Source organism: Haemorhous mexicanus, chromosome 1 (assembly GCF_027477595.1).
Source record: "Haemorhous mexicanus isolate bHaeMex1 chromosome 1, bHaeMex1.pri, whole genome shotgun sequence".
Taxonomy (NCBI): Eukaryota; Metazoa; Chordata; class Aves; order Passeriformes; family Fringillidae; genus Haemorhous; species Haemorhous mexicanus.
The window spans coordinates 137780391-137805918 of NC_082341.1; the positions used below are offsets into that span (position 1 = coordinate 137780391).

A 25528-nucleotide genomic window follows, 5' to 3' on the forward strand; every position below is an offset into this window, starting at 1 on the left:
AAGCAGTTAGCTCTTCTAAAAGAAAATTCCTTTTCTTCCCCCCATCCCCAAAAACATTGGGCCAGTGTATTTTAGATTTTAGACAAACCTTGCCAACAGGAACATTCTTAACATCTTCCACAAATACAACTTCCCTCAGAGACCACTGTTCTTCATTCACTTTCTCCTCCTCTTTTGGGGCAGGAGTAGATCGTCGTCGCTCTAAGACAAAAAAGTTAGCACCAAAAAGAAATACTTGACATACTCAATTAAAGCATTAAAATGCAATGTTCAACACCAAACCCTTCCCTCAAAAGATTATCAGCAGTCAAATGCAGAAATTAACAAGAGGTTAACAAGAATACAACTTTAAGAGTCAGAGCTACCTAACAAGTATATCATGTCACTTTCATGTTTTATTAAGGATTTGGAAACTAATAAAGCCTATATGATAAGCAAAACAATTTTAAAGATATTTAAGAAAAGTAATTAGAACACAGTATTTTTTAAAATTTTAAATAATACAGTAACTAGAATGCAAAAATTAAAATACAAGGAACAAGCCCTGTTTTGGCAGGGCTCACATAACTCATGCTGCAGTGCTTTGAATCAACCTTACAAAAAGTCTGCTTGCCTACCACATATGGATTACTTGGTAAACTTCTAGAAGAATAGCAAATGAGGCAGAAAATATTTATTTGGGCTAATGGCAATTGCAGTACAGTTAGATTTGCTGCAGACTTCATCTGAACAGCAACTGTAGTACACTCAGAATCAAATCTAAATACATAACATGGCTAAATTAACACTGACAAGAACCTTTAATCTTCCAAGTTGAGTATATAGCGTAATTAATATTATCAACATATTTAAAGTAAGCAGCAGAGAACTTCTAAGCTAATTGCACAGTTAATTCCAAACACTAGTTCAAAAGCCCAAGCAAAGATGTCAGTGGAAAATTACAGCTGAATGAACTGAAAAGAAATCAATAGTAAAAGACTTCTAGTAAAATAAGTGAGTACTGCAGATCTGAGCAGATGAGACTCTCAGTCACTGCACAAGGCCATTTGAGTCATTAGGTCAATGCTGCTTAAAACTGCAGCTTGTGAACAATTAGAAGAATAAGCTGCAGAGAGAAGATTTCTTCAAATGATGGCATTGTAATTACATTTTATAAATATATGTGTTTAAATTGAGGAAAAAAAATGCCTAAGGAGTCCAGTTGCACAAATTTGGACGTAGCCTTTCAGGTTTTTAAGCACAACTTGTACTATTAAACTTCCCTGACTGCTTTTGTATGTTAGTAAAGAATGTCTGATTTTAGACATTTTCTGTAATAGATACAAACTACTGCTTTCTGCACTGACTTTCAACTACAAGGCAAGCTGTTCAACAGCAGCTTATTCTTTAAAGAAGCTTTCCAAAACAAGATCAACTTCCTGGCTGCAAAGAAACTCATTATCACATTGCAACTAAAAATAAATTTATCTTTAGAATTTCCTCTTGATCACCTCCTGAAAGATACTTCTGATTCTGAGAACCGTTATGCTTGCACAGATACACCTTACATAGAGGAGTCACTGCTTATTACATTTATTTAACACTGACAATTCACGGGTTATTTGAAGTCTATTACAAAAGCCTTTACCTACACTGCAGTACAGAATGAAAAACCAAAGGATTCTGAAATTAGTACAGAATCACCATAGAATTGCCTTTTATGGAAACTTCTTATCTACATAATTATCTAAGCTTACTCTGAGCTACACATTACTTACTATATGGCATTGATGCGCTGCTTGCTATTGAAGATGCATCACTACAAGTGGAAGCTGGGGATGGTGGAGGACCCATTTCAGTTTTCACTGGTTCCTGTTTGCTTTCAGGTCTAGAATAGAAATTAGTACTCAAATGAAGAAAGAAAAAAGTGAATTTTTTTCTGTAACAATGGACAAAGCACCAGTGTATTCCAGCATTGTTCCTTTAACAATACCTTTAAGAAGTAACTCCACACTTGAAAACAACCATCCTAACTGACCAGGCTATAAATCTTGAAGCTGGGGATAGTACAATGCTGCCTAATCAGGGATTGGCTTTTTATCATCAACTGAGCACAGATACACTATTACAGAAAATAAACATGATGAGCTTCATTTGAGCTTTTTTATTAGCTTTATACAGTAACCTGAAACTCCGGAGCTGCTATACATTTTCAAACTTTACTTGAAATTGTTTAAATCTGTTTTAAGAAACATTTAAATGGCAACTGTCAACTCAAAAGACTTTTTTTTTCAAACTATGGAGGGGCTGAAAGAGATCTGTTTAATCTCATGAAGAGCCAGGAAACAGCTGGTTCCATTTTCAGCTATTAAAATATAAATTCTTGGAAACCTTATGAAACACTGTAGGCAAGCCCTCATTTAATACTCCTCCTGCATTTCACGTGTATGCAGTGCTTTCACAGAAGTGAGACACCTTTCCTGCAGTGAGCGTTTCTGCACATCTAGCCAAGTTTACAAGAAACCTATTACCTCATAAAGATCACAAAATTTTCAAAATTACAAAAATCTGACCTTCTTTTTCCATTATTGCTCCCCAGTTCAGGAGAGTAACACATGAATGATCTGTGTGCATGTGCACACAGTCTCCACACTCACTTGGCCTCAGTAGTTTTGCTGGCCTTCTCCATGTTTTTCAAGCTCTCAGGGGACCGAAGCTGAAATCGACAGCTGTCATTCATGTTCCAAACAGATTCCATTAGCACACCAACTTTAGGAATTCCAGCACTGATTGAAAAAGCAACTGCTCCAGCATGATAGAGGGGGTTATTTCTTAAACACACCTAGAGACAGAAATATTTATTTCTATAAGAAAAATGAATTCTACTGAGGGAAATCATACATACATTATTTTCTTGGTGGCATATGTAGTAGTTAAAATAGAAAACTTATGGAATCAGGTGAAGAGGAAAGTCCATTATGTATGAAAAAAGAAGCTGTTGTGAAATTCACATCTGAAAGCAACACCTTTAGGACTGAAACTGTTTAATGTATAATATTTAGATGCTCAACCACAAAAGGAACAATTAATCCAATAACAGAGACTCATCACAGTGTCAGTTAGAATGGCTCTGCAATTAAAAGAAATGTACTCCCTGGGAAAGGGCTGCTTTGTCTCATATTAGTTCTAGTACTTATCAAAAACAAATTCTCTGTATCAGTTATTAGCCCTTTTGGTAAAGGCTTGAAACCAAAGATCTGTCACACTGCATAAATAAATCAAACCTAGATATTAATACTGCAGGCATCTAAATGCCTCATCATTTACAAAGCTATTAGTTCTACAGGGAATTGTATTTCTATACTTACTTTCTCTCAAAATGCAGAATAAGAAGGTAAGTTAAAATAGAAGTACTTTGCATGAGTACAGCTTGTTCTTCTGTGCAGCAAGAGTCATACTTGTAGAACAGCAACAATACTAACAGGACACAGCCATTTACAGCCATATAATTCAAACATACTATTTTAATTTCCCATTACTGCTATCACTTTTGTGTATAATTTTTGTGCTTATTAATTTTGTTGTGTTTTTTTAAGAGCATGTTGTAAGCTCATCATATACCATGGTAAAAGTGCCACTGGTGAGAGCTGTACTTGCCTGGGTTCCAACAGTTATGTTTGGCATAGAGGAGATACCAGCACTAGACTTCGGCTTTTTATTTTTCGCTCTGGCCTTTTCTAGCATTTTCTTCCGTTGGCTGAAAGGAACTACACCCCTGTGGAAAAATGCATGTTATTTTTAAAAGGCTGTGAAAGAAAAGCTTTGTTCACAGCTTTGAAGAGTTTTATTCCTTCTGTTTAATGTAATCATGAGCAAACATTCAAGTGTGTGTGCCACCTTCTCCAAAATCTCAAAGCACTGCAGAAATGTCATCTTTTTCCATATGTACCCCAACTTTACAAATTCATCTCGACTACCCAAATTTTTATAGAGGAGGAGGAAGAGGCAGAGTACATGACTTATTTCATTGCTAAATGGCTCTCCTTCCAGTCTGAAGTGCTGCAAAACCTCTGTCACAGGTGGTATACTCCAGTCACAGCTTTCAAGATGCAGCTTGCCTCCCTGAACTTGAGGATATCTTTCCCACAAATAGTGGCAATTTCCAGAATTTGCAACCTCTGGGGAACATGATTTTTGTTTCCAAATTCTAAAAGCCTCACTTTTTCTCTGGTTACATGGCTGAAGGAGTCTGGGGCTCTTACAACTTCCACTGTAAGAGGGGGGAAAAAACCCACTTCTTTTGTAATTGTATCCACTTGGTTTAGTTGAAAATCATGACTGCATACACAGTTAAGCATGCTCATTATTTTGATACTCCATGTTTCAGTCAGTGGCTTATATAGTTAGAAGCTTTGATTCAAGAAGCTCCTTCATGTTAAGTAAAATGTAAAAAGCATCAGTCCTGTGAAACACTGGAAATTTAAATCCTGTCTCATGTACTACAGATCACTGTAACTCAGGGTATCAATAGGAACAGAAGCTTCTGTCTGCATCAATCTGGTAACATAAAATTACCTCAGCTGACATTCAAACAGAAAAAGACACATTACATCATAAATTGCTTCCAAAGACTCCATGTAAACACTAATAAGTATTTTTGTATTTTGCACAGATTATTCTAGTAAATATGGAAGGTTCTAATAGCCAAGTATCTCCAATGCTACAGCTTAGCAGTATCTATACAAAGAATAATTAACGTGTGCTATGTCAGCCATGACATAATGAAAGAGCCAAGAACCTGAAGTTTACAAGTCTAGCTACAAGTCTACTTAAATATTTTCAGAGTTAATAGAATTTAATGAGAAAGCTGTTTCATACAATTAATTTTCAATGCTCTCATTTCCAGCTCATCATCGAGTATTGAGCTCATCCATGCCTCAAAGCCACTTGAACTTTAGGCATGATACATAATGCAATGACTCCTGACACACTGAAAAACAATGCATGCTGACAATGCATTAGTATTACTCAATTAATTCCCTTAAATTAGAAATTCATTTCAGAGCCCTTTGGAAGTATTATTTTTGAGGGTTTGTTTTTTGCTTTGTTTTGTTCGGGTTTTTTTTGGTGTAAGCTTCTTAATCATGAAGCTATCAGTTAAAATATTTTAACTAACATTTCATATTTTACGTCTGAAAGGGTTTTAACAACAAACTCCAGAGGGAGCATTTGATGTTAATTCCCCCTTCTCTAAGATGTAGAGCACAAAATAATAGACCAAATCTTCTAACAGAGCCAGACAGAGGAATATCAACCTCATATGTGGGTAAGTTTGTTCCATATTTATAATCTGAAAGACCCAAAAGGCATAGAAATTATTCTCTGATCTTGTGTAGTACTGATACATCTGAATGCTCAAGCACTTACACACATCTCCTAAAAGAATGGCCTTATTCTGTTAAAGATGCTATAACTGGATCCAAAAGCTTTAGGCATTACAAAAGAGAGTAAATATATTTTATAAAGGGAATCTAAGATCATGTGCAGATTTACCAAACTCAGAACAATGGTGGTTCAGCAGTTTTACAACACTTCTCAGAGCCAGAGACATGAAGACATCCAGAGCATCCACACTGTTGTACACAAACACAGTATTTACTTACCACCAATACAAGTTGTTCTCTAGCTGAGCACACGTGTAAAGAGCACAACAATGTAAAGAAACAATCCGTTCTCCCTGAAGCTCTGAGTATGTCTGTGCAGTGTGCTCTAATTTAGAGGCTACAGAGCTTAAAGTTTCATCTACCCATGTAGCAACCTAAGGGAGAAGGAAAGAAAGGAATAGAGAAGGGGGGGGGGGGGGGGAAGAAAAGTTGCACATCAGTTGCATCTTTAATGTAATATTTACTGGTTTTAGAATGGGAGGAAAAAATGTATCACAAAACAAAGAAGCAATTATATCCTTCAGAAATTTATCCCCTACTATCTTTCTTTCCCCAAAAGAGAGCTTTCCAGAATTGTCTTCCCCTCTATTTCCAGTCCTCAACCTTATCAAAAAGGTTGAAAAAAACAAAGGAGAAACCTGTCAAAGTATATGAATGTGTTGGAGTCTTTACCAAATCAATTTCAAGTTCACTCTAACCAGGCTGAAAAGCATATTTAACTAACTTACTTTACACCACTGAAAGCTTCAATTTCCTTAGCTTTTCTACTAAATCTCTACAGAACATTAACAAGCTTCTCTATTCCCAAACCAGAGTCAGTTCTACTGTAACAGCAAAAAGTCAAGTGCTTCATATAATCAGGCACCTTTTCACTGTTTCAGCTCTAAATCTGATTGATATCTTTCTCAAAAACTTTTTTCATGGAGAGGAAAGGAAAGGAATGAGCAAATGAATTGAGTACTTTCTGGTGTAGATGAAGCTGACTAAACAACTTCTCTACAATATACTGCAAGGAATTGAAAAAACCCAGCTTTGTCAAGTTCATCCACCAGCAAACATTTCATACCTTGTTATTTTCCGTGGCAACAGTTGCTCTAATACTATTTGCAGAAAGGAGCACAATCTTTTCATTGGTTAGCCCCAAGAACATGGCTCGTGGATGATGTAGTGAGGGATTCTTTAGAAACAAAAAAGTATTTTAGATATTCAAAGCATGTAAATAATTCTGAAGGGGAATATTTAAAGCTATACAGTACCTGTGCATTTCTGTAAGGCTCTGATTCACTCCATTTCCACTGATAGAGTTCTCCTTTACTGCTAACAGCCACAAGCTCAGAATACAGAGCTCCAATAGAAATAAACTTTGTTCCATCCTACAAACACAGAAATTCGAAGTCTAAGAAAATGGTATTACAAATACATCTATAAAAACATATAAATGCAAAAAATGAACTTGGAATTGTTTTTTTTTTTTCAGGGCACCCATGAATGCTGAACATGAAAATATATATCCAGATTGTCTCAAGATCATCATGGCCCCTCACACAAAACATCATTGTTTCTGATGAAGTGAGGGAATAAATAAAATTATTCTTTCCAAGACCTTTAGCAATAGCATATACATGCCAATTAACTTGGACAGTTTATTAAGAGCTTACATGGTGCTTTAAGAACACAACATGGCTCATAAAATTAGAGATGAGAAGATCTCTTGACTTGCAACATTGAAAAAAAAACAAATTCTGCTTGAAATTTTGGCTGTTTGGAATTAAGAAAAAAGCAACATAATTCCACTATTCCATTACTTAGTCAGGAAGGTATCTTCCAAGCTACCCAAGAAATCAATTATTAAATTCACTGTTTTATCAGTTAAACGATTCTTATCTTTCACTTCTGGAAGTAAGTAACTGCAAACAACACCAACCTCTCTTTCTACTACTTACATGGCATCAGTTGGTCCATTTGCTTCATCCTACACCCACAGGGACCTCAGAGGTCTGATTTCCTGCCTCTCAGACTGGGTTTTGTATCAATGCAACTATACAATGTTACAACCTCACTTTTGCAAATTCCTGTTCCTCCTTGCATTGAAACGGACCTCAAACTACAGAGAATTTGAGTGATTTCACAAAACATTAAATTCTGTTTACTGAGAAACATTTGTAACATTTCACTGCTCCTCAGCAAGTGCAGCTATAGGACAAACATGGTCTTTCTGAAGTTCCTTACTACTAATAACTCAAATTTTTTTTCCACTTACAGCTTCACAAAAAATGAAAAAAAAAACCATCTTAAACGAATATAAAATCAAATGCTGTCTTCTACAGCTACAGATCTGAAAGATGGTATCTGCTCTTCTCTGCAGTGGTTATCTCCCCAGATCAGTATCTTTAACTGACTCTCAGGTTACAATGCACCACGTTTAAGTACTTCAGCCATCTGAGGGGAAACTGAACTCAGTAAGCTATTAAAAAAGTACCACTATCCAGTACATTTACCTGACCTCTAAATAAGGAGACTTTTCACCACAGAAGTTTCAAAGTGGAAACATTTTTAGTTTTGTAAGTCTGCATTAACACTATTTTTTTACTGTTTTCATGCTCAGAAGTGCACGCTCCAAAAGGTGTGAATGTGTCCGTGACTGACACAGGATTCATTCAGTACAGTTCTTGCCAAATACTCAGTGTTTTGGGAAAAAGAAAAGCAGCAGGAGGAAAGGACAGAAGCAATCACAGGCAATTCTCTTTTATAGCCTGATAAGAGTGTCTAGAATTTATTAAATCATTAGAGAACTGTTTTGTTCTGGAGGGCATCTACCAACACAGCAAAGAAGCAACACAACTACTAATCCACGTCATGATTATTAATACATGCCATGGCATAAACATTGCACATTCTGAGAAAGAACTGTCATCAGAACCTACTGTAGTCTAATGAGATGCATCTCTACTTCATCAGCATAGATGAATCTTCAGAAGTTAGCTTGCCTAATGCCTCACAGTTAAGTATGGAAAGCAATTAATTTTTGCTCCAAGACACTCTCATTTTGACTTTTTATCTCGCTAACATATCTCTTAAAAACAAATAGCTTTGTACCAGAAGCTGAATATTAGAGAGACCTGCCAATCAAATTTTTTCTCTACCTTCCATCAAAATATTAGCAGTTGTGAACTAAGCGCTTCAGGATCAATGCCACATTCACCTCCAGAGGGCCATTCAACCAATCGCTTAAAGATGCACAAATAACACAACAGCTCTGTTTCTGTAAACCTGAGAATTGTGTTCAACTACAAATTCTGATTTCAGACCAGAGAAATTAACACACATGAAGATGATGCAGACCACTGACAAAACCCTAGTATCTCAAGCAGAATGAACCTACTTGAAAAAACTAAAGGCTTGGTTTGCACCTAAATTACAGTCAAGCAGGGAAAGACCAGCCATACTTGCCATTGCTACACTACCAATACATGTGGCACAAGGTTGATAGAGTGCAAGTGCAGACTGACAGTTCCACAGTGTAACATGATTTGAATTAGCAGAAGAATGTACTCACTGATTTGATTCCTGAGCAGTTGATGATGTTTATTAGGTGGAGAAAATGCAGTACCTGAGCAACATATCTTTACACTGCCAGTCTCAGATTGCTGGTGAAACTGATGCACTTGGGAGCACTATCAGCTTTCTGAAAGTTTCACCCGTGCCTCCCAGGTTGGTACTTCACCTCCCACAAACAAAATTAACCACCCTCATCACAGCCTTCTACAGAGTTCTGTCCCAAAAGCTAAAAGGTTCGAATAATGAAAAACGAAGGAAAAATATTTGCAAACATGACTGGTTCTTTTGTAGTAGTTTCTTGTGTGCTTTCACTTGCCCCCAAGCTTACTGTCTTTTCCAATAACCTTTCAAGACCCCCTTCCTATTTCCCAAAGTGGAAGAGACATCTGAACTGACCTCTCTGCTAAACCATCTCCCCCAGGATTTTCTCCTTGAAGAATTTCTGTTCGAAAATACTACCAACAAAAATTCATACTGGATTTACAGCAGGAAAAGACACAGAACCATTTCTTATGAATGTTCAGCTGAAGGAAATGATGGAAAGTTAAATTACTTTTGAATAAAAATGGAAGGCCTTTCCAGTAAGACACCTTCATTTAACTGGAAGTCCAGAAGCTGGGGTTTATATGAGCGCATATGCAAACAGGTAAGTGGGAAGCAGTTCAGTATATACAAACTGCACAAGCATACAGTTAGATATCACAGCAAAACAAACAAAAACAACCCCACACTAGTAATAATGGCCATAGTAACGTTACCAAAACAAAGATGATGAGTCAGTATTCCAAATCTAAACTGCATTTATTCATTGATGTTAAATTCCTGGAATGCCTCTCTACCAAGCTAGATTTTCTCATTCTAAGCTAGGGGGACAAAAGCTGCGAACTTTCACTGACAGAAAACTTCAATGCTACTAGATAAGGAAAAACAAAACAAAACCAAACCAACAACAAACCCAAAATAAACAAAGGAAAAACTTTAGACATAAAAGATCTGGTACAGAGCAACTACTAAACAAACATTCTTTTTAGGTCTCTTAATTTCTCGGTCTGAATGCCCAGAAGAAGACAATTGCATCTTAAGTCACGCTGCTGTTAGCAGAAATAAGCCTCTATATTCACCTTTTCAAGCTTTCTATCTAGATTTAGTCTGAAATGAACAGAGACACAGAAAAAAGAAAGTGCGACAGATCAAAAAAGCAACCTCACGGATCCCGTGGACAGACAGAAATGGGAGCACTAGAGCACGTCAGTAAAATTTGGTCTACTAAACACAGATGATCACTTCCATTCTTAGGAAGCTTTCTGGTTTGGTTGGTTGGTTTGGGTTTTATTTTATTTACGTTTTTAAAAATTCATCTCCCCAAACACCCAGGTAGTTCACAAAGACAATGACCACAGATAATCAATTACCAACATATAGCTGGTGTTTCCACTACTTTTATCTCGTGCAGTTATTACTTCTTGCCTTGAATATAGAATCAATGTTATAAAGAAAAACAGCTGATCAAAGCCAAAGGATGCTGAAGAAGCAACCAAATTACTGATCAACTCAAAACACAACTGCAAGTAAATGCAAATTTTTACTACTGTAGTTTAAAAGCCCAATCCACTCAAACTGAAAGTATCTCTAGGAACAATAATGCTTAACAAAAAATGTTTCTTTGATGAAGCATAGTTTAGATTGTTTCATGAGTTTCCTACTGCCAATTAAATGCTTTGAGCACCCAAATAAATATAAGAAAGAAAAAGAAAACCCTAAGCCTTATGATCTACAGCAGTATCTTGAAATTACACAGAGAAGAAAATTAAAACAGTAGTAACAAAAGTGCAGCTATAAGGGTGCCAATAATTATGAGTAATTTAACTAAGTGCATAATAAGGAATATGCTTTATTACAGTATCTCAAAAAACTAAGACGTCACAAAGTGGTCACAAAGGCAATTCAGTTACTTATTCAGAAAAAAAAACAGATCAATTGCACAGCATGCAAATAATAGATTAAAAAAATTCCATACCTTATCTGGCCACCACTGCAAGTCTTCTCCTAAAGAAACAGGACTTTGAACAGGTGTATTCTTCTTGTCCAGGTTTGGTTCCCCTTCCTTACTTGTTGAGCCTCTTTCATTATCAAATGAGGCTCCATCAAGCCACCTTCGTTCACGCAAACGTAAAACGGACTCACGTTCACGCAACAGCTCAGAGTCTCTCTCTAAGGGAAGAAGGAGAACTGGTATGCAATTGGGTCACACCAGTGGGATAAAAGTAAGCCACTCTCTAGTAAAGACCCTTCAGGATGCAACTAACAGCAGTTTAATCTACTCACACAGATTAAAAATATAGTCCTGACATGCAACATTCAACATATTAACTCTTTCAAGAATATGTACTTTAGAATCACTAAATGTAAAATTGGCTAGACACAAAGGCTTACAGTTTTGTGCACTATGAAAAAATGCTAGAGAAATTTCACTTACATCAAAAGAGGCCAAATACATTTAACATTTCTATTTAAAGTTTTCTAGTACAATATGCAGTTTTGTAGTTTTATCAATGTAGTTACAACAACAGAAGAATCTTAAGGATATACAGTCTGTCAGACAGCTTTATGCAAACCAAAAAAGAGTATTTATTAGAGAGTTTCATAGCAACTTTCCCAGAAAAAACAGTAATTTGAAAAGGTTAGAGAAAGAAAGCATTAAAAAAAGTTCTCATACATGTTTGATAATCCAACCCCTTTCATTTAAAGCAATACTCTAGAGGATTGGATTTAATAAATTAAAGTCTATCTGCTTTGAGTAGATTAAATGAAAACTTTTCAAGAGTCAGACAAGTTTTTAAAAGGATCCTGACACAAAAATGTTCCTTACCAAAATGCTTCCCCTCCAACTGGCCTATAAACTGTCTAAAGCCAGTACTCTGCAGTTCACTCTTGCAGAAATTTTTTTAAAATCAGGTAATCAAACTAACTTTCCACAAGTCAACTATGCATGGAGAACAAGGACTATGAAATTTGTGGTAACGGCTTATATAGAATAACTTCTTATATAAAATAACCTTAGAAAAGGGGGAAAAAAAAGGAGGAATTTAGAAGGAGTTATGTCAGACGCTGAATATTCGCACATGCACATAAATGCATTTAACCTATGAAGTACCTCACTTATGCTCACAAAAATCAACTGGAACTACATATACGAGACGACTGCATTATTATCTCATAGTTTCAATGGATTACACCAAGTCTTGGGTCTTTTGCTGTATTAGACAAATGGGAAAGTCTTTACATGCCAAACATGACAGCCTGTCTTACAGATGTATTTCATATAAGTACTGTACTTGTTTTCTAGCAAACATCACACTGACCCCTGACTAATAATTTTGTAACAGGAACTTATATGTTCAGCAATTCATATATTAAAACATGTTTATGAAAGGCAACAAAACAAAATAAACAATCACACCAGAGGTTGGATTAACAGTTTGGTATTTGTGGCAACAGCCTCAAAAAGATAAGAAATTGCTGCATGGTCTGTTATAAATTTTTCAAGTGTATAATGCTTAAAAGAAAAAATGCCCTAACACTGCTCAAAGAGCTTTTTTTATCACCTGCCAATAGTTTTCCTTATCCAACTGTAAAAATGCTTCAAAAAAGTAAAATTTAGATTTCTTCTCCCTCCTTGTTATCCTAAGTTCCTCATTCCGTAAAGGTAATTTCTGTCATGGAACAACTAAGGAAATGTGAAGAACAGTGTACAAAGAGCAACCCAAAAGAAAGAAAGAAAGAAGAAGAAGAAAAGAAAGTATTAAGAATGCTGCATGTCATTGATTATTACTAATTTTTGAGCCAAATTATATATTTGTATTGCAATCTATTAGTAGGTATATACACTACAGTTTAAAAATAAACTTAACATGCAATAATTTTATACCACCTTGCAACACCAATGATCAACAATTATATTTTTAATATATGACTACCAGTGTTCTTACAGAACTTACCTGCTAACAGTCAGAATTCATAATAACTTTGATGAGCAGCAGGCTACTTGTCTACTCTATATTTGACAACATAGTACAGTCTACTTTCACATTAAATCAGCATCTAAATCACCAGTGTGTACTATCACTAGCTTTTCCCACAGCAAACTACTTATTACAAAGAAAAAAGGTGCAAAATTACCTCTGGATGAGCCTAGCCTGGAAAGTGATGAGCGCCGAAAGGATGGATAACCAAAGTAACTAATATCTTCTGAAAACATAGCATCAGCATCAATAATGACACTTGGGTGAGCAGAATGTATGTCAGCATCCAGAAGAGACATTAGATCCTCTATAAGAGGAGACAAGGGTCTTAAGTGAATAATCAGCTACTTAAAACATCAGCTAGAGAGACCATCAACTAAGCAAATATCAAAACAAAAAAAAATCCTATCTATTAATTGAATTTCTGCTCTTCAGATTCACCAGTGCAAACTCATGTGCCTCCTATGCAACCACATTTACAATCAAGCTTGGTGAACTAGTGAACAAAACCAGCTTCCGTGCAAGAACTGCTCTGTCACTTACCTAACTACATTTCCCAAACAAGACTTTCCCAAAACATATTGTTCTGTATCCCAGAAATTCAAACTTTTGACTGTCACTCAAAAGAACAAAGCACTAAAGTAAGATGGAGACATATACACACATGTGCACACACACTCATGCATGCGATGCAGAACTCCCAAGATGACCTAGAATGAAGGGAGGACAGCACTGACGGAGAAAGGCACCCTCTGCACAGCCACGTCTTTGATGCCAAAGACTGCACCTTCCTCCATGTAATGTTTCTTTCTGAGAATGATGTACTCATTTAATTCACACGCTAGCAACTTGCAACTCTCAATACAAAGCTTTAAATGGTAGCTACACGAACAAGTTATCTGCAAAAAGCACAATGTTTTAATACCATGCAGTTTTAAAAAAAGACCCAACCAAACCTAAAGGTTGAACTTATATTAAATACTGTGACTGTCCTAGCTTCTGTGTTAGAAAACTTGAGTTTCCCTGAAGTAATGATCATCATTAAAATGCAGAACAATCTCCTTCCAGTAACTAAAGCTTCTATCCACACACAAAAGAGGCTACTGGAAATTCATGTGACTTATTGAAGGCCAGCAATATGGACTGTCAAGACAACTGAACCTGACCACCATCTTCCTACAAAAGGTCAGTCCTACTTCCCTCCTTTATCCCTCCTTGGGACAAGGGGGAATTTCTAAATCTACAACTAGTGCATTCACCTGGCTTGAAACAGAAGCTCACTGGGTTTAGAAGTAAGGTGGGGATGGATCTTCAGACTCACTTAATGGAGTAATCAGAGCCCCAAATGTGGAGCTTCACGACATGCTGCAAAGCTGACCAGACCTTACTGCTTGCTGCCGAAGGAAATAGTTCTGCCCTTCCCAAACCTTCAAGCAAATCTGACTTTAAAAAAGAAAAAACTAGGCTCCCCAAATTAGCCCATACAGGCCCAAAAATCTCACCCCCATGCAAGGGAATGGCAAGATAGTGCCTTCTGGCAGTAAGACAACCTTATCAGCTTAAACCACCCACGAAGCTCATGTGAAGCTATACACAGACTCCCTTCAGGAAACCTGGAAGGAGCACAGTTCCCGCACATCCAGTTCTCAGCCTCTATCTCACAGGCATAAAAGGAAATAGTGGCTAGAAAACAAGCATTCTTGACAGCAGAATCTGATTATTATAGGTCTTTTTCTCAGTGTCTGGAATGAAATGGAGGGAGGAACCCGAAGTAGAGGGTATCAAAAAACTGAAAAGGAGCCAGAAGTCTGCCCTCAGAGATGGTATTAATTCACTTAAGACTTTTACATGCCTGCACATCAGAATATTCATCCTCATATTTCTAAACTCCCATCTACAGGAAATGTAACACATACCACCAACTGTCCACAGAAAAACAGCACTGCAAACCAGTGAACACAGTGGGTTCAAGGCAAGACCTACATAAATGCTTTTTGCATTAATTAAGTAATCCACTCAAGTGTAGGCTGTGCTTCTAAAAGCACACCATTTGGGATTCCATAGTTCACACAGTACACTTTAGGAAGTCATCCATGACAGGCTGCTTAGAGATCTTAGAAAGAAAATTCACATTTGGCAAATAGGCTTTATCTGAAACAATTCAGATCACTCAGAGCACCCTTACCCTGCCTTCTACTAGATTTTCACAACTATAAAGCTGCAGTACACCTCACCTTCAGTGTCAACTTGTAAGTAACAGACTTTCAGAGCTGGGAACACAGATGAGATTCTGCTGTATTTCCCAGTATTGACATACTGCTCCCTCCTCCCACAACCATCTTTTCCTAGGTAAGCTCCAACCCCTCCATACTCTAGCAACTAGTTCTGGTATCTTCTGGTCAGTGTCCAGGAAAAAAAACTGCAAGGAACTTTGATCGCTCTCTAGGAACTAAATTGCCCAGTAAAGAACTTCCCACCCTCATTCAAAACGGACAATGCTGGATTTTTTTAAGGTAAGCTACGTGAGAAATCCTCTTGACAGAAAACACACACTAACTTGTAACACACACACACACACACACACACACACACACACACACACACACACACACACACACACCTTCCACCAGGTCAGGCATCTTGAGTTTAGCTCATGTGTTTCCAAAAAGAAAAAAAAAGGTAAAAATTCAAGTATCAGACGTAAGAACCAAAACTATGTGCTATGTGGCTTTGGGCTAAATACGCATTAAGATGAGTAACGAAATGAAGCCTTTTCTTACCCTCTTATTTCAGCTTCAAATCAGATTTTAATTTTCTTCCAGTATTTCTGAAAGAGATCCCCCTTCTTCCATTTTCTATATCAGCAAAGAAAGGTGCTAAAACCAGTAGGGATAGGAGCCAAATCCACTCCCCTTCAAACATCACTGGAATTTTTTTAGCGCTGTGAAAACACAGATACTGCAAGGCTACATCCAGTTTAAGAATCCAGAGTAAAAAAAAAAAAAAATAAACAAAACAAAACCAAAAAAACATTCTCGATGTCTTTATTTTCCTGCTCTTCAGACAAATCCCATGGGATTATATCATTCATGTCTTGTGCTATGTTAGACCACAATCAGACTGCTCCCTTCACATCTAGGTGTGATACTTCTGATGAACCTATTTTTGTAAGAAAATATCTATGATTCACTACTAAATACCAAAGAAAATTGGAAGGAAAAAGATATCCAGTTCAGAGGGAAAAAACAAAACAAAAAAATACCCACACACCAAAAAAAAAAAAAAAAAACAATAAAACCCCTAGTTTTCAGTATGCCCATAAGCAGCAATTCAAATAATATTATCACCAAATTCATTAATTGAAGGCGTTGCTTAGATCAATTCAGATCTCAAGTAGAGCTCACTTTAAACTTTTTCCCTTAAGGGTGAAATCTAAGTTTTCTCTCCTCAGCTGCACATTTTTACGAAATATTCAAGCATTCAATGTGTTCAGTACCTCCTCCTCTTTCAAGTTTGGATTAAATTGGCAAAACTGTGACAGTCAAGGGAGAGAAACATTTGTTTTGGTTTCCTAGGAAACTAGACTAAAACAGAACTCCAGAATTCATTCTTGATAAGATAATATTTATTCAAAATATTACCCAACTTGAAGTTCACAAAAACAGAGGGAAAAAACAACCCAACAACAAAGAAAACCAAACCACAACAACACAACCACAAAAAACCCCCAACTCCATTATCTAATTGTTTTTCCCAAAGGCAAACCACTGAGGTGATGCTACACTAGGCTGCAGCTCCCATTCCCCTCCCTGGAAGCCAGCACAGTAAGCCCTGCTGAGATACCAGCCCAACTCTCTCCTCTGCAAAGCAGCCTGGATGTTGTCAAACCCACATTTCACAAGTCCCACCAGCAAGAACCCACTGTACCATGCAGAAGTTACTGAGCAAATCTGCACTCCTCTGAATTGCTCAACAACAAAACTTTTTAACATCTACAGCATCTCTATTCCAACTATTAACAGAACATAAAGCCCACAAGAACCCTCTAATACAACCTGGCATGAGCCTCATGGAGGCTGTCAAGTCTTTCCTATGCTAAATGATCTTGTTCTATACATTTTTACCTTGATTATTCTCGTTATGCATTTGTTGTGAAAAACAAATGAACCCACAGTCCTCTCTGCTAACTATCACAGAACAAAAGAAACAGGACTAGATTAGAAAAGCCAAAAATCAAAGTACATTGGGATCCAAAAATAAATATTTAAGAGACACTCGATGATAGCAATCTGTACAAAAAAGTAATGTTCTGCTCTTCACTTAAGACATTTTGAGAATTCAGGAAGGATTGAAACATGGTTCTTGCTACCTCAAAAAAAGTCAGATACATAATGTTTACAATACTAATAATATCATCACAACTGATATATTTAGAAATTATGATCCATTAAACAAGAATATATTAATTTCACAGTAACTGGAAAGTATCTCAGCTTATTAATTTTTTTTTAATTATATGTAAAGTGCTTTTAAAAATGCACTTGGAAAGCTGAGAGAAGTAACCCCTAAATTTAAGGGTCACAAAGCATCAGACATGCAGAAGGCAGAAAGACAAAATTAACATATGCTTTTAATTGAAATGCAAGAGCCTCAAAAGTCCAGAGGCAAATTCTGTCTTCTCGCTTGCTTTTTTGTGCTTGAAATGAGAATCAAAAAGCTTTAAAGCATAATTTGGCATAATTTTAAAAAAGGTTCTTTATCTTTCAGCACAATAAAAAAGCCTAACAATTGAATGCATATAGCATTTATCAGTTAGACACAGTTTTCTCTGATGATGTTATAGTTCCAAAGGGGCATCCAGACATGAGATGACAAGTGAAAGAAGGAAGACTGCAAAGTTTCTAGAGCAAAAATACTTTTAAAAAGAGCTATAGGCAACTTTCTCTGGCCATTTGGTCTTTCTGAAAACTAGATTCCATGGTCATGTGACACAAGCAAAGCTGCTAATTTTACTATTCAATTTTCAACACTAGAGTTATGACAGCACTGCCTAGTGTGTTCAGCTTGATTTCTGATCAGTTTCAGATACCAAAATAATTCATTTCTGTGCAACACTTTTCACCAGTAAAACTTACGACAGAGAAGGCATGCACATTCTACAAATCAGAAATTACATCTTTGAAGAGTGCTGTTAAGACAGACCAAGTGTCATTTCAGTCATCATTCCCTATCTTTTCCCATAAAAACTGGGGAAAAATTGGCCAAATTTCTCTGTGGGGTAAAACAGGGGGAAAACCTAATTTTAGGACATTGCAATCTCTTACAGGAAATTTACTTTGAACAGAGAAGATTCAAAGATTAAGCCAAGGAGAAAATCTTTTTCTGGACATCCAGTGAGAACAGAGAAACTCTGCATACTACTTTAACCCATCTCAAATAGATGAGACTCACAGACTGTAGTGGAGGCACCTTCAAATAAATGTTACCAGTCACAGGTTGTCAGACAGTCCTTATTAATTGATCACAAGAGGTACTCAGAGAACAGCTGATGCTGTTGAAGGCTGGTTAGTATGGTTACGAGCAGTAATTTACAGCTCCTTCTTCCTAAGAAGTTCCTATCTGTGATTTATCTTCTTAAGGCCAGCTCTGGAGGAATGCATTTGGGTATCCATAAGACTAAGAAGCTCTTTGAACACTTGGAAACTTCAGTGAATTAACTTCCTTCAGTGCATCTGTCTAATGCTATTAAGCTGATCACTAAAAAATAAGACTGAGCTTAAAGATTTTTCACCCCTTTCACCAAAAGAGTCTTTATTCTACAGCAAAATAAAGATGCTTGACAGATGCAACTAAAACTAAAAGAAGCAAAATGAAATGCAAAGTTTTTGTTGCAGAAATTAAAAAAACCCATTCTCTAATCACATGACTGACAAGATAAAGATGGACGAAGCCCATGAACCTTCCTGGTGAACCAGATGAGCAGAAAGAAAAAACCAAAATACAACCATTTATTAGAAAATATCAAAACATCATTTTGACACATAGAAGAAAAGCTACTATGTAGTCAGAGTTCAAACGTGTTCTTTTTGTGCAGTGCAACTAACACAACCCTGGATTTGGCTGCTATGTTTTCCAATCTGTTCACTCAGCAAGAAAAGATTGCCTAAATTATTTAGCCAATACAAAAGAAGATTCAAAGTTTTTTATAAAAAGCAATTTTATGGGACAGGCAGCATTTCAAAAACAGCTGCACTTATACTAAAGGTTTTTGCCATTACAGCCATAACAGCATTTATAAGAGGAGATGAAGACTAAATTCTCAATCTAACTGTAACCACTGTGAAGTGTTTTGCCCTCTATTAAGGCTTTTTGATTTTAAAAAAGCGTGTAATTTTTGCTCTAAAAACTTATATGAATATTAAGAATATATGTTAGTAGTAAAAAACATGCAAGTCACAAGAAAGTTTTAGAACTAGCTTTTATAAGCAAGCCACACAGTAGTCTCAGCATCTCACTGAGCAGCAAAATAGACGAAAGTAATGCTCGTGTTACAAAGCCTGGGATCCTAAAAAAAACCCATAACTTTCATGCCCCCCTCCACACAGTATCAACAGTTATTCTTCAGTGGCTATTCTAATCCCTCAAGGCATCCCAGTCCATCTTCTGTTTTATACATCTTTAGATTTTGTTCCTATAAGCAACAATTGTCTTCGCTGCGTACCTTGCACAGCACACAGCTCACTGTCAGTACTTAAATGCAGAAAAATAAGAACATGTTGGCAATTTTTTATCAAAAGTTGCAGGATACAAACCTCCAGGAAGATATGATTCACTTGCTGTGTCATCCCCATCATCTCCATCTTCATCATCACGACTCAACAAATTATTTACAGCAAGGTTTACATCAAGATTTGTTCGTTGGAGTTCTCGAATAATAATACTTCTGGACTTCCCTTGTAAAACAACTTGTGCCTATAAGAGCAGAGTGAACTGGTTACTGGTCATGGTCAGATCATCAACCACTATTCAAAAGAAAATGCTTAATTCTAAAAAATGTCTAATAAGAATCAAAAGCCAGTAACAGCACATACAGACACAGGCTCCTACCAATTTTTCACAGTGTACTTGATATTCATACTTCTCTCAGCTCCAGTTAGGCCACTGAACTCCAACTTTGGCACTAAATTTCCTAACAGACTATTAGAATCTACTTCTTGGAATGTTCAATGGTGCAGTTAAATAACCAGCAAAATCTGCTTTTGAAAGCTTCTGTATGTTTGTATAAAAGTGTTTAAACTTAGTATGTCAATCAACAGAGCTTGCAATCAATTGCTGTGCCAAAACTACACCTCAATCCCTTTTACACTGGTTTCTCTTTCCACTGCCCTTCAAACAAAACAAAACCACTTTAGTGACTCTATTTTCCTCATCATTCTGTTTCTAAAGGCTTATCATAAGCAGTTTCTGCAACACTGAAGTTTTTATTAACAAAGTGCAAATGCAGATAAAACCCCCCAAACATCAGATGCAATGAATTTACAAAAAAAGAGAGAAACTCTGATTTATTCCACTGACCCTAGGACTCAGAGTGCCTTGTTTTTCCAGACTAGTCTCTACCAAATGTCAGAGATTATGAAAGTTTGAAAGATCAGAAACAAAAGAATGTAAGAAACAAGTACTGAGTATTTTCACAAGAGTAAAAATAAGGCACCAAATAAAATGATCTGCTGGCAAGAAAAAAAAAAAGGGGGGGGGGGGGACATTCTAATAGCAGGGGTGGACATTCTAATAGCACACAAAGCGAAATTTTTTGTCATAAATTTCTATGCCAGAAGTTTATAGATTTTTGAGACCTACTAGAGTCTATAGACCATCTACAAAGATCTTTCCCATTGCTCTGCTTTCAAGTTGCCTCAAAAATGTTATAGGCACCTTCTATTTTTAAGGCAAATAAAGTCAGCTATTTAAAAAATAAAATCAAAAAAGGAGGCAAAATATCACAGCAAGGGAAGTAAAGCAGATTATCTTTCGCCTAGCAACTAACTTCTGTATTTCAAATGTCAACCAGCAACTAGTTCTAAGCTAATAGTTACAATGTATTAACTAGTCACATATTCTGAATGTATTCTTTTCTTCAAATATAGAGGAAAATGTTTTAATAGACTGAAGCACCTCTTCAAACTTTAGTGCACTAAAAGGCAAAAGCAGAGCAATATAGACCCAACATTCATAAAATTAAGCATAACATTATAAAAAATTAAGCAAAGGTGTCCATGAAGAAAAATTACCAGTATTTTAAGGAGAATAAATAAATTTTATGTCTTTCATTAACATCTGAAATGGATAATTCCTTCTATCAAACACAAAAAAAAAAGAGTCAATCTTCCCTCCTTCATTACATTCCTTCAAGAAACGTAATATCTGATATTATTCTCAAATATTTGATTCTCTCACTAAATCTCCCCTCTGCAACCAAATATGGCCTTTCTCATCTACATTAAACATATACCTTGTCTTGGGTGACATTTGGAAACGAAAATTCTAGAGTCCAAAAGTCTATCACTTTCACTGTGTACTTAAGAAGAAAACCAAGTCAGCTAAGGAAAGTCAATTCTTCAATTGCATGCCATTACCCCTTCGAGAACTGGCACTACTACAACACATTCTGGTACACATGCTCCGAGAAGGTCTCCAAGTTTTTGGCAACTAGCAGTTTCTAGCTCACATACCTGTGAAATTAGTTCCTCTGGAATGACTGATGCTGGAATCACTGGCTGTGGCTGACTCCCCAGCAGTCCAGATCCTCTGTCACGTCCTGTGCGTATAACTCTGGTCTGCCTTCGAGAGTCTCGAGCTCCAGCAGATGATCTACCAGAAGATCCTCCTCCACTTCCACCAACCCCTGAACTCCAGCGACTTCTAGAAGATTTAGATTATTTGGTTTTTAATACAGCAGCATACTTTGGGGACTACTTCAAACGTCTTTAGTTTTATTATTAATAACTTTAAACAGCCTCTGAAAAATACTGCAGCTTGACTTCACAGAAAAATGCTATAAAAGTAACTCTCAAAACTAGAAAGAACAAGAACACCAGGAAATTGATAAAGTTCTGAAATATGCAGAAGAAATAAAAAAAAAAAAAAACAGGACTCCAGCTGGAACTTGCATTCTTTCCTACTCATATAGCTATGTGGATGTATACATACATAAACACATATAAGGATCAATTCCCAGATTTTCTAAAAGCAGTAGAAGCAGCATAACATTTAACATTTATCTGTCAATTTCCTGTTATAAAAGCAAACATGCACCAACTCCACTGTCAGTGACTGACAGAACATCACTATGCTTAGGTGGATCTTCTAAAGACTCTCATACTTGATTTACATTAAGAAATTGGTTAAGATTACACTAGAAAAATCAAGTAATCTCTACAGCAAACGAAATCTTACACTAGATCTCCCACTCTGATCCTCAGGCATAGTTTTCAAGAGATACTTTACTTTTTAGTATTCCTACTGCAGAAATCAACAACTGCACACACTGCAAAAATGTGCATTAACTGACTGAACGGTTTCTTTGTTTCTACAAATCAGCATCAAAATAAGAGAACAAAAAGACAGTGATTTGTAGAAATAGACATCTCACCTTCATTACAACTATCCATTAATAATTATCACCACAGAACTGTGTCAATTGAATCTGCTCTGAATTTAAGACAAAATAATCTGCTGCCATGAAAGACAAGAGACTCTAGTTTGTTCTTCAAGGTTAACAAAGCTTTATCTGGTAATACATCTTAAAGGTTACTGGACATGGTATTACTGCTACTTAGTAGTATCAGCAGAACCTTCCTGCTATCAACCACTTGAAGTCTCAAACTCCTTTCAAGAAAAACATTTAAAATCAGACATGAAAGTAAAGATATGTCCTCTGAAACAGTATCTAATACATTTACATTAAAAGTCTATCATACGTAGCTATTAAAAGCTAATTAAATAAGAATACTTGTCTTGCATTGTATGCCTTCAGTTGATTACTAGCACCCTTTTTTAATTGGGTTTTCTTTTTCCTCCTGACAAGACCCCGCAATCAAGTGTCTTGCTTAAGACAAGGCTCTGTCAGACAAGTCTACATTTTCAGAATTCTAGCTAGCGACCACAGACAGTGACAAGAAAAAAAGCAGTTCAATTATGTCTTTAGGAAAAGTCTTGTCTCATGAGTTAGAAAGAGAATTCTAAAAAATAAAAATATACTACTGAAAACAGAAAAAAAAAAGAAAATAAAAAAATACCAAAGAATGTGACATTTTAAATAAAATGAGGTACTTAAACTGTTCAAAAGGAGGGAAGGTGGCTGAGAGGAAAAGAACAGGGCTGAGGGGAAGTCAAATTCTACCTATAGAGTAACTTTCAATTCAACACTCTGCAGGGAGGTGTGGGGTTAAAGAAAAAGTTCTGTATTAGATATTAATACTTACTACAGATCCATTTTCTACTTTAAGTTATAAACTATCAATGGCATCATTTAGACGTCTAACAGTTGAAACCATTTCTATTTGTATAACAATTCAAATATTCCCTATGTGTCCTACCCTGGTCCTGTTAAGGCAAATAAGGATACAGCCATTGCTATTAAAGCCATCTAAACCTAAAATAAATATTAATATGGAAGAGAAATATTTCGTCTCATTTCTGTTCACCTACTAGTTTACCACATCTCTCCACTATGCAGCAGCATGCTGCCAATTTTCCAAATCCAGTTACCTACTCAAATGGCTCCACAGTTTGAATGGGTTTAGATTCAATTTATTAAGATAATTACTCCCTCTATTTAAGAGACTAGTTACAGTGCCTACTGCTATTCTACTAGTTCAGTGACTGTCAACTACCTAGTTCTGAGACATTCAAGAGAAGACATCAGGAACACTTCGGGGTTAGTCTCTAAGATTCAAACAATTTTAACACATTATGCTTAGCTAAGAATAAGGAGGAAAAAAAATGTGTTACATGTTCCACAATAAGTTCTCAAACATGACAATACTAGTTTGTCTTTGACGTTTAACACATGGATTTTTAGGTTCAGATGCGTAATGGTTTCAGAAAAAAATTGGGAAGGTTATGGGGATGGTTATTCTTCATGCAACTAAGGCCCAAATGAAATTAGTTTATTTGGTAATAAAAAACCAACAAATTTTCTGGAAATTCATGGAAAACATGTAGTTCCTTCATCTTAACAAATCATTCACATGCAGGAACCACAGTTCTTATTACTGCAGTCAGTAACATTAGGAAGCAGCATAGTTAGACATGTCTTACAAAAACATGTAACAAAGAGATCACTGTCATTATGGAATGTAAATTACCTTTCTATAAAAAGGGACACCATCAATTTTAAAGCTAATGACAAGAAATCTGGATCTATACAGTACATTTTGCATATAGTACAATTTTAAAGGTTCTGAGAAACAACCTCTTCCAAATGTTCCTTTTTTATTACTATGTACAGGACCCCGGCTATCAAAACACCACTTATGACTTGGGGCAAGGGAGTGGAAGGCACCAAACAGTGGAGCACATAATGAAGGTTCTTCCTGCATAAATGCACTCATTTCACAGTATGCTCCTAGCCTATCATGGTTTAAATTGATAGTGTCCCTCTAAAAGACTGCTTTTCAAAAATCACGGAACTAAAAAAACATTCAAAAGAAGACAACACAGCCTAAACCAAGTTATTCTTCACACATATATGAAGAACTCTCTGTATCCTATGTACTGAAGGGTCACTTAAATGTCTGTTATTTTAACCAAGTCAATCAAGTTCTTTTTTGTTATACCCTACCTACACAACTGCTGTGGTTATACGTTCCCTTAGACATACTGCATACAGTTTATATATGTGTATACACATATACTCAAATATGGAACAAACAGATTGCAGCCTCAATCCTATCAAAACTTACCCAAGGGTGTTGCCTGCCAGTCTGCCCAGAGTTTCAGAACCAGACAGAAACCATGGGGAGTCACTAGTCCTGCCTGGCCTGGATGTCCTTCCTGCCCCTGAGCCACTGCTCAACTTTGAACTGAAAGTAAAAGATGGTAAATCAGTCACAAAACAATCCCAAATGGGTTAAGAACAAAACCTGGAATCCCAGGTTGAAATTCTCAGGGACTTAGTCTGGTAACATACCAGCTTAAGCAACACCCTTGGGGAATATTCCAAACTACTCTAACTGTATATTAAGAAGTACACTGGAAAAAGAAAGTGGAAAGCATGCCTAACAGACCTTATGTACATCAGCAATCCATAATAGCATAGATGCAAATACATATTAAGCTAATTAGTGATTGGAGTTAGCCACTGTGCTAAGTTTTCCATTAGTGTATACGTACAAATTGTAATCAGCAGGTGTTCTATCTATAAACTTGAGCCTGAGTATGCTACTTCAATATTAAGTGGTTTAAATTCAAATGTGAACCATTAATTAGTCCTGTTAAGGGGGACTTACCTGGACAAAGGACCAT

General features: G+C 36.4%; 1 protein-coding gene across 8 annotated transcripts in view; it reads right to left on the reverse strand.

The window, feature by feature from the left end:
* UBR5 (ubiquitin protein ligase E3 component n-recognin 5) overlaps positions 1 to 25528 on the reverse strand; it is an 86571-nt gene that overhangs the window by 42382 nt on the left and 18661 nt on the right. For 5 of the 8 annotated variants that reach the window (XM_059864925.1, XM_059864950.1, XM_059864933.1 and 2 more), the window contains exons 5-16: positions 24967 to 25086; positions 21733 to 21922; positions 19816 to 19975; positions 13161 to 13310; positions 10999 to 11210; positions 6680 to 6796; positions 6490 to 6600; positions 5643 to 5797; positions 3637 to 3754; positions 2637 to 2821; positions 1758 to 1867; positions 89 to 201 (exon numbers count right to left, since the gene is read on the reverse strand). In XM_059864925.1, the coding sequence (XP_059720908.1) occupies positions 89 to 201; positions 1758 to 1867; positions 2637 to 2821; positions 3637 to 3754; positions 5643 to 5797; positions 6490 to 6600; positions 6680 to 6796; positions 10999 to 11210; positions 13161 to 13310; positions 19816 to 19975; positions 21733 to 21922; positions 24967 to 25086 (1741 nt within the window). The remainder of the gene's footprint in view (positions 1 to 88; positions 202 to 1757; positions 1868 to 2636; positions 2822 to 3636; positions 3755 to 5642; positions 5798 to 6489; positions 6601 to 6679; positions 6797 to 10998; positions 11211 to 13160; positions 13311 to 19815; positions 19976 to 21732; positions 21923 to 24966; positions 25087 to 25528) is intronic. The other 3 variants (XM_059864942.1, XM_059864915.1, XM_059864960.1) reach the window with 2 other exon arrangements.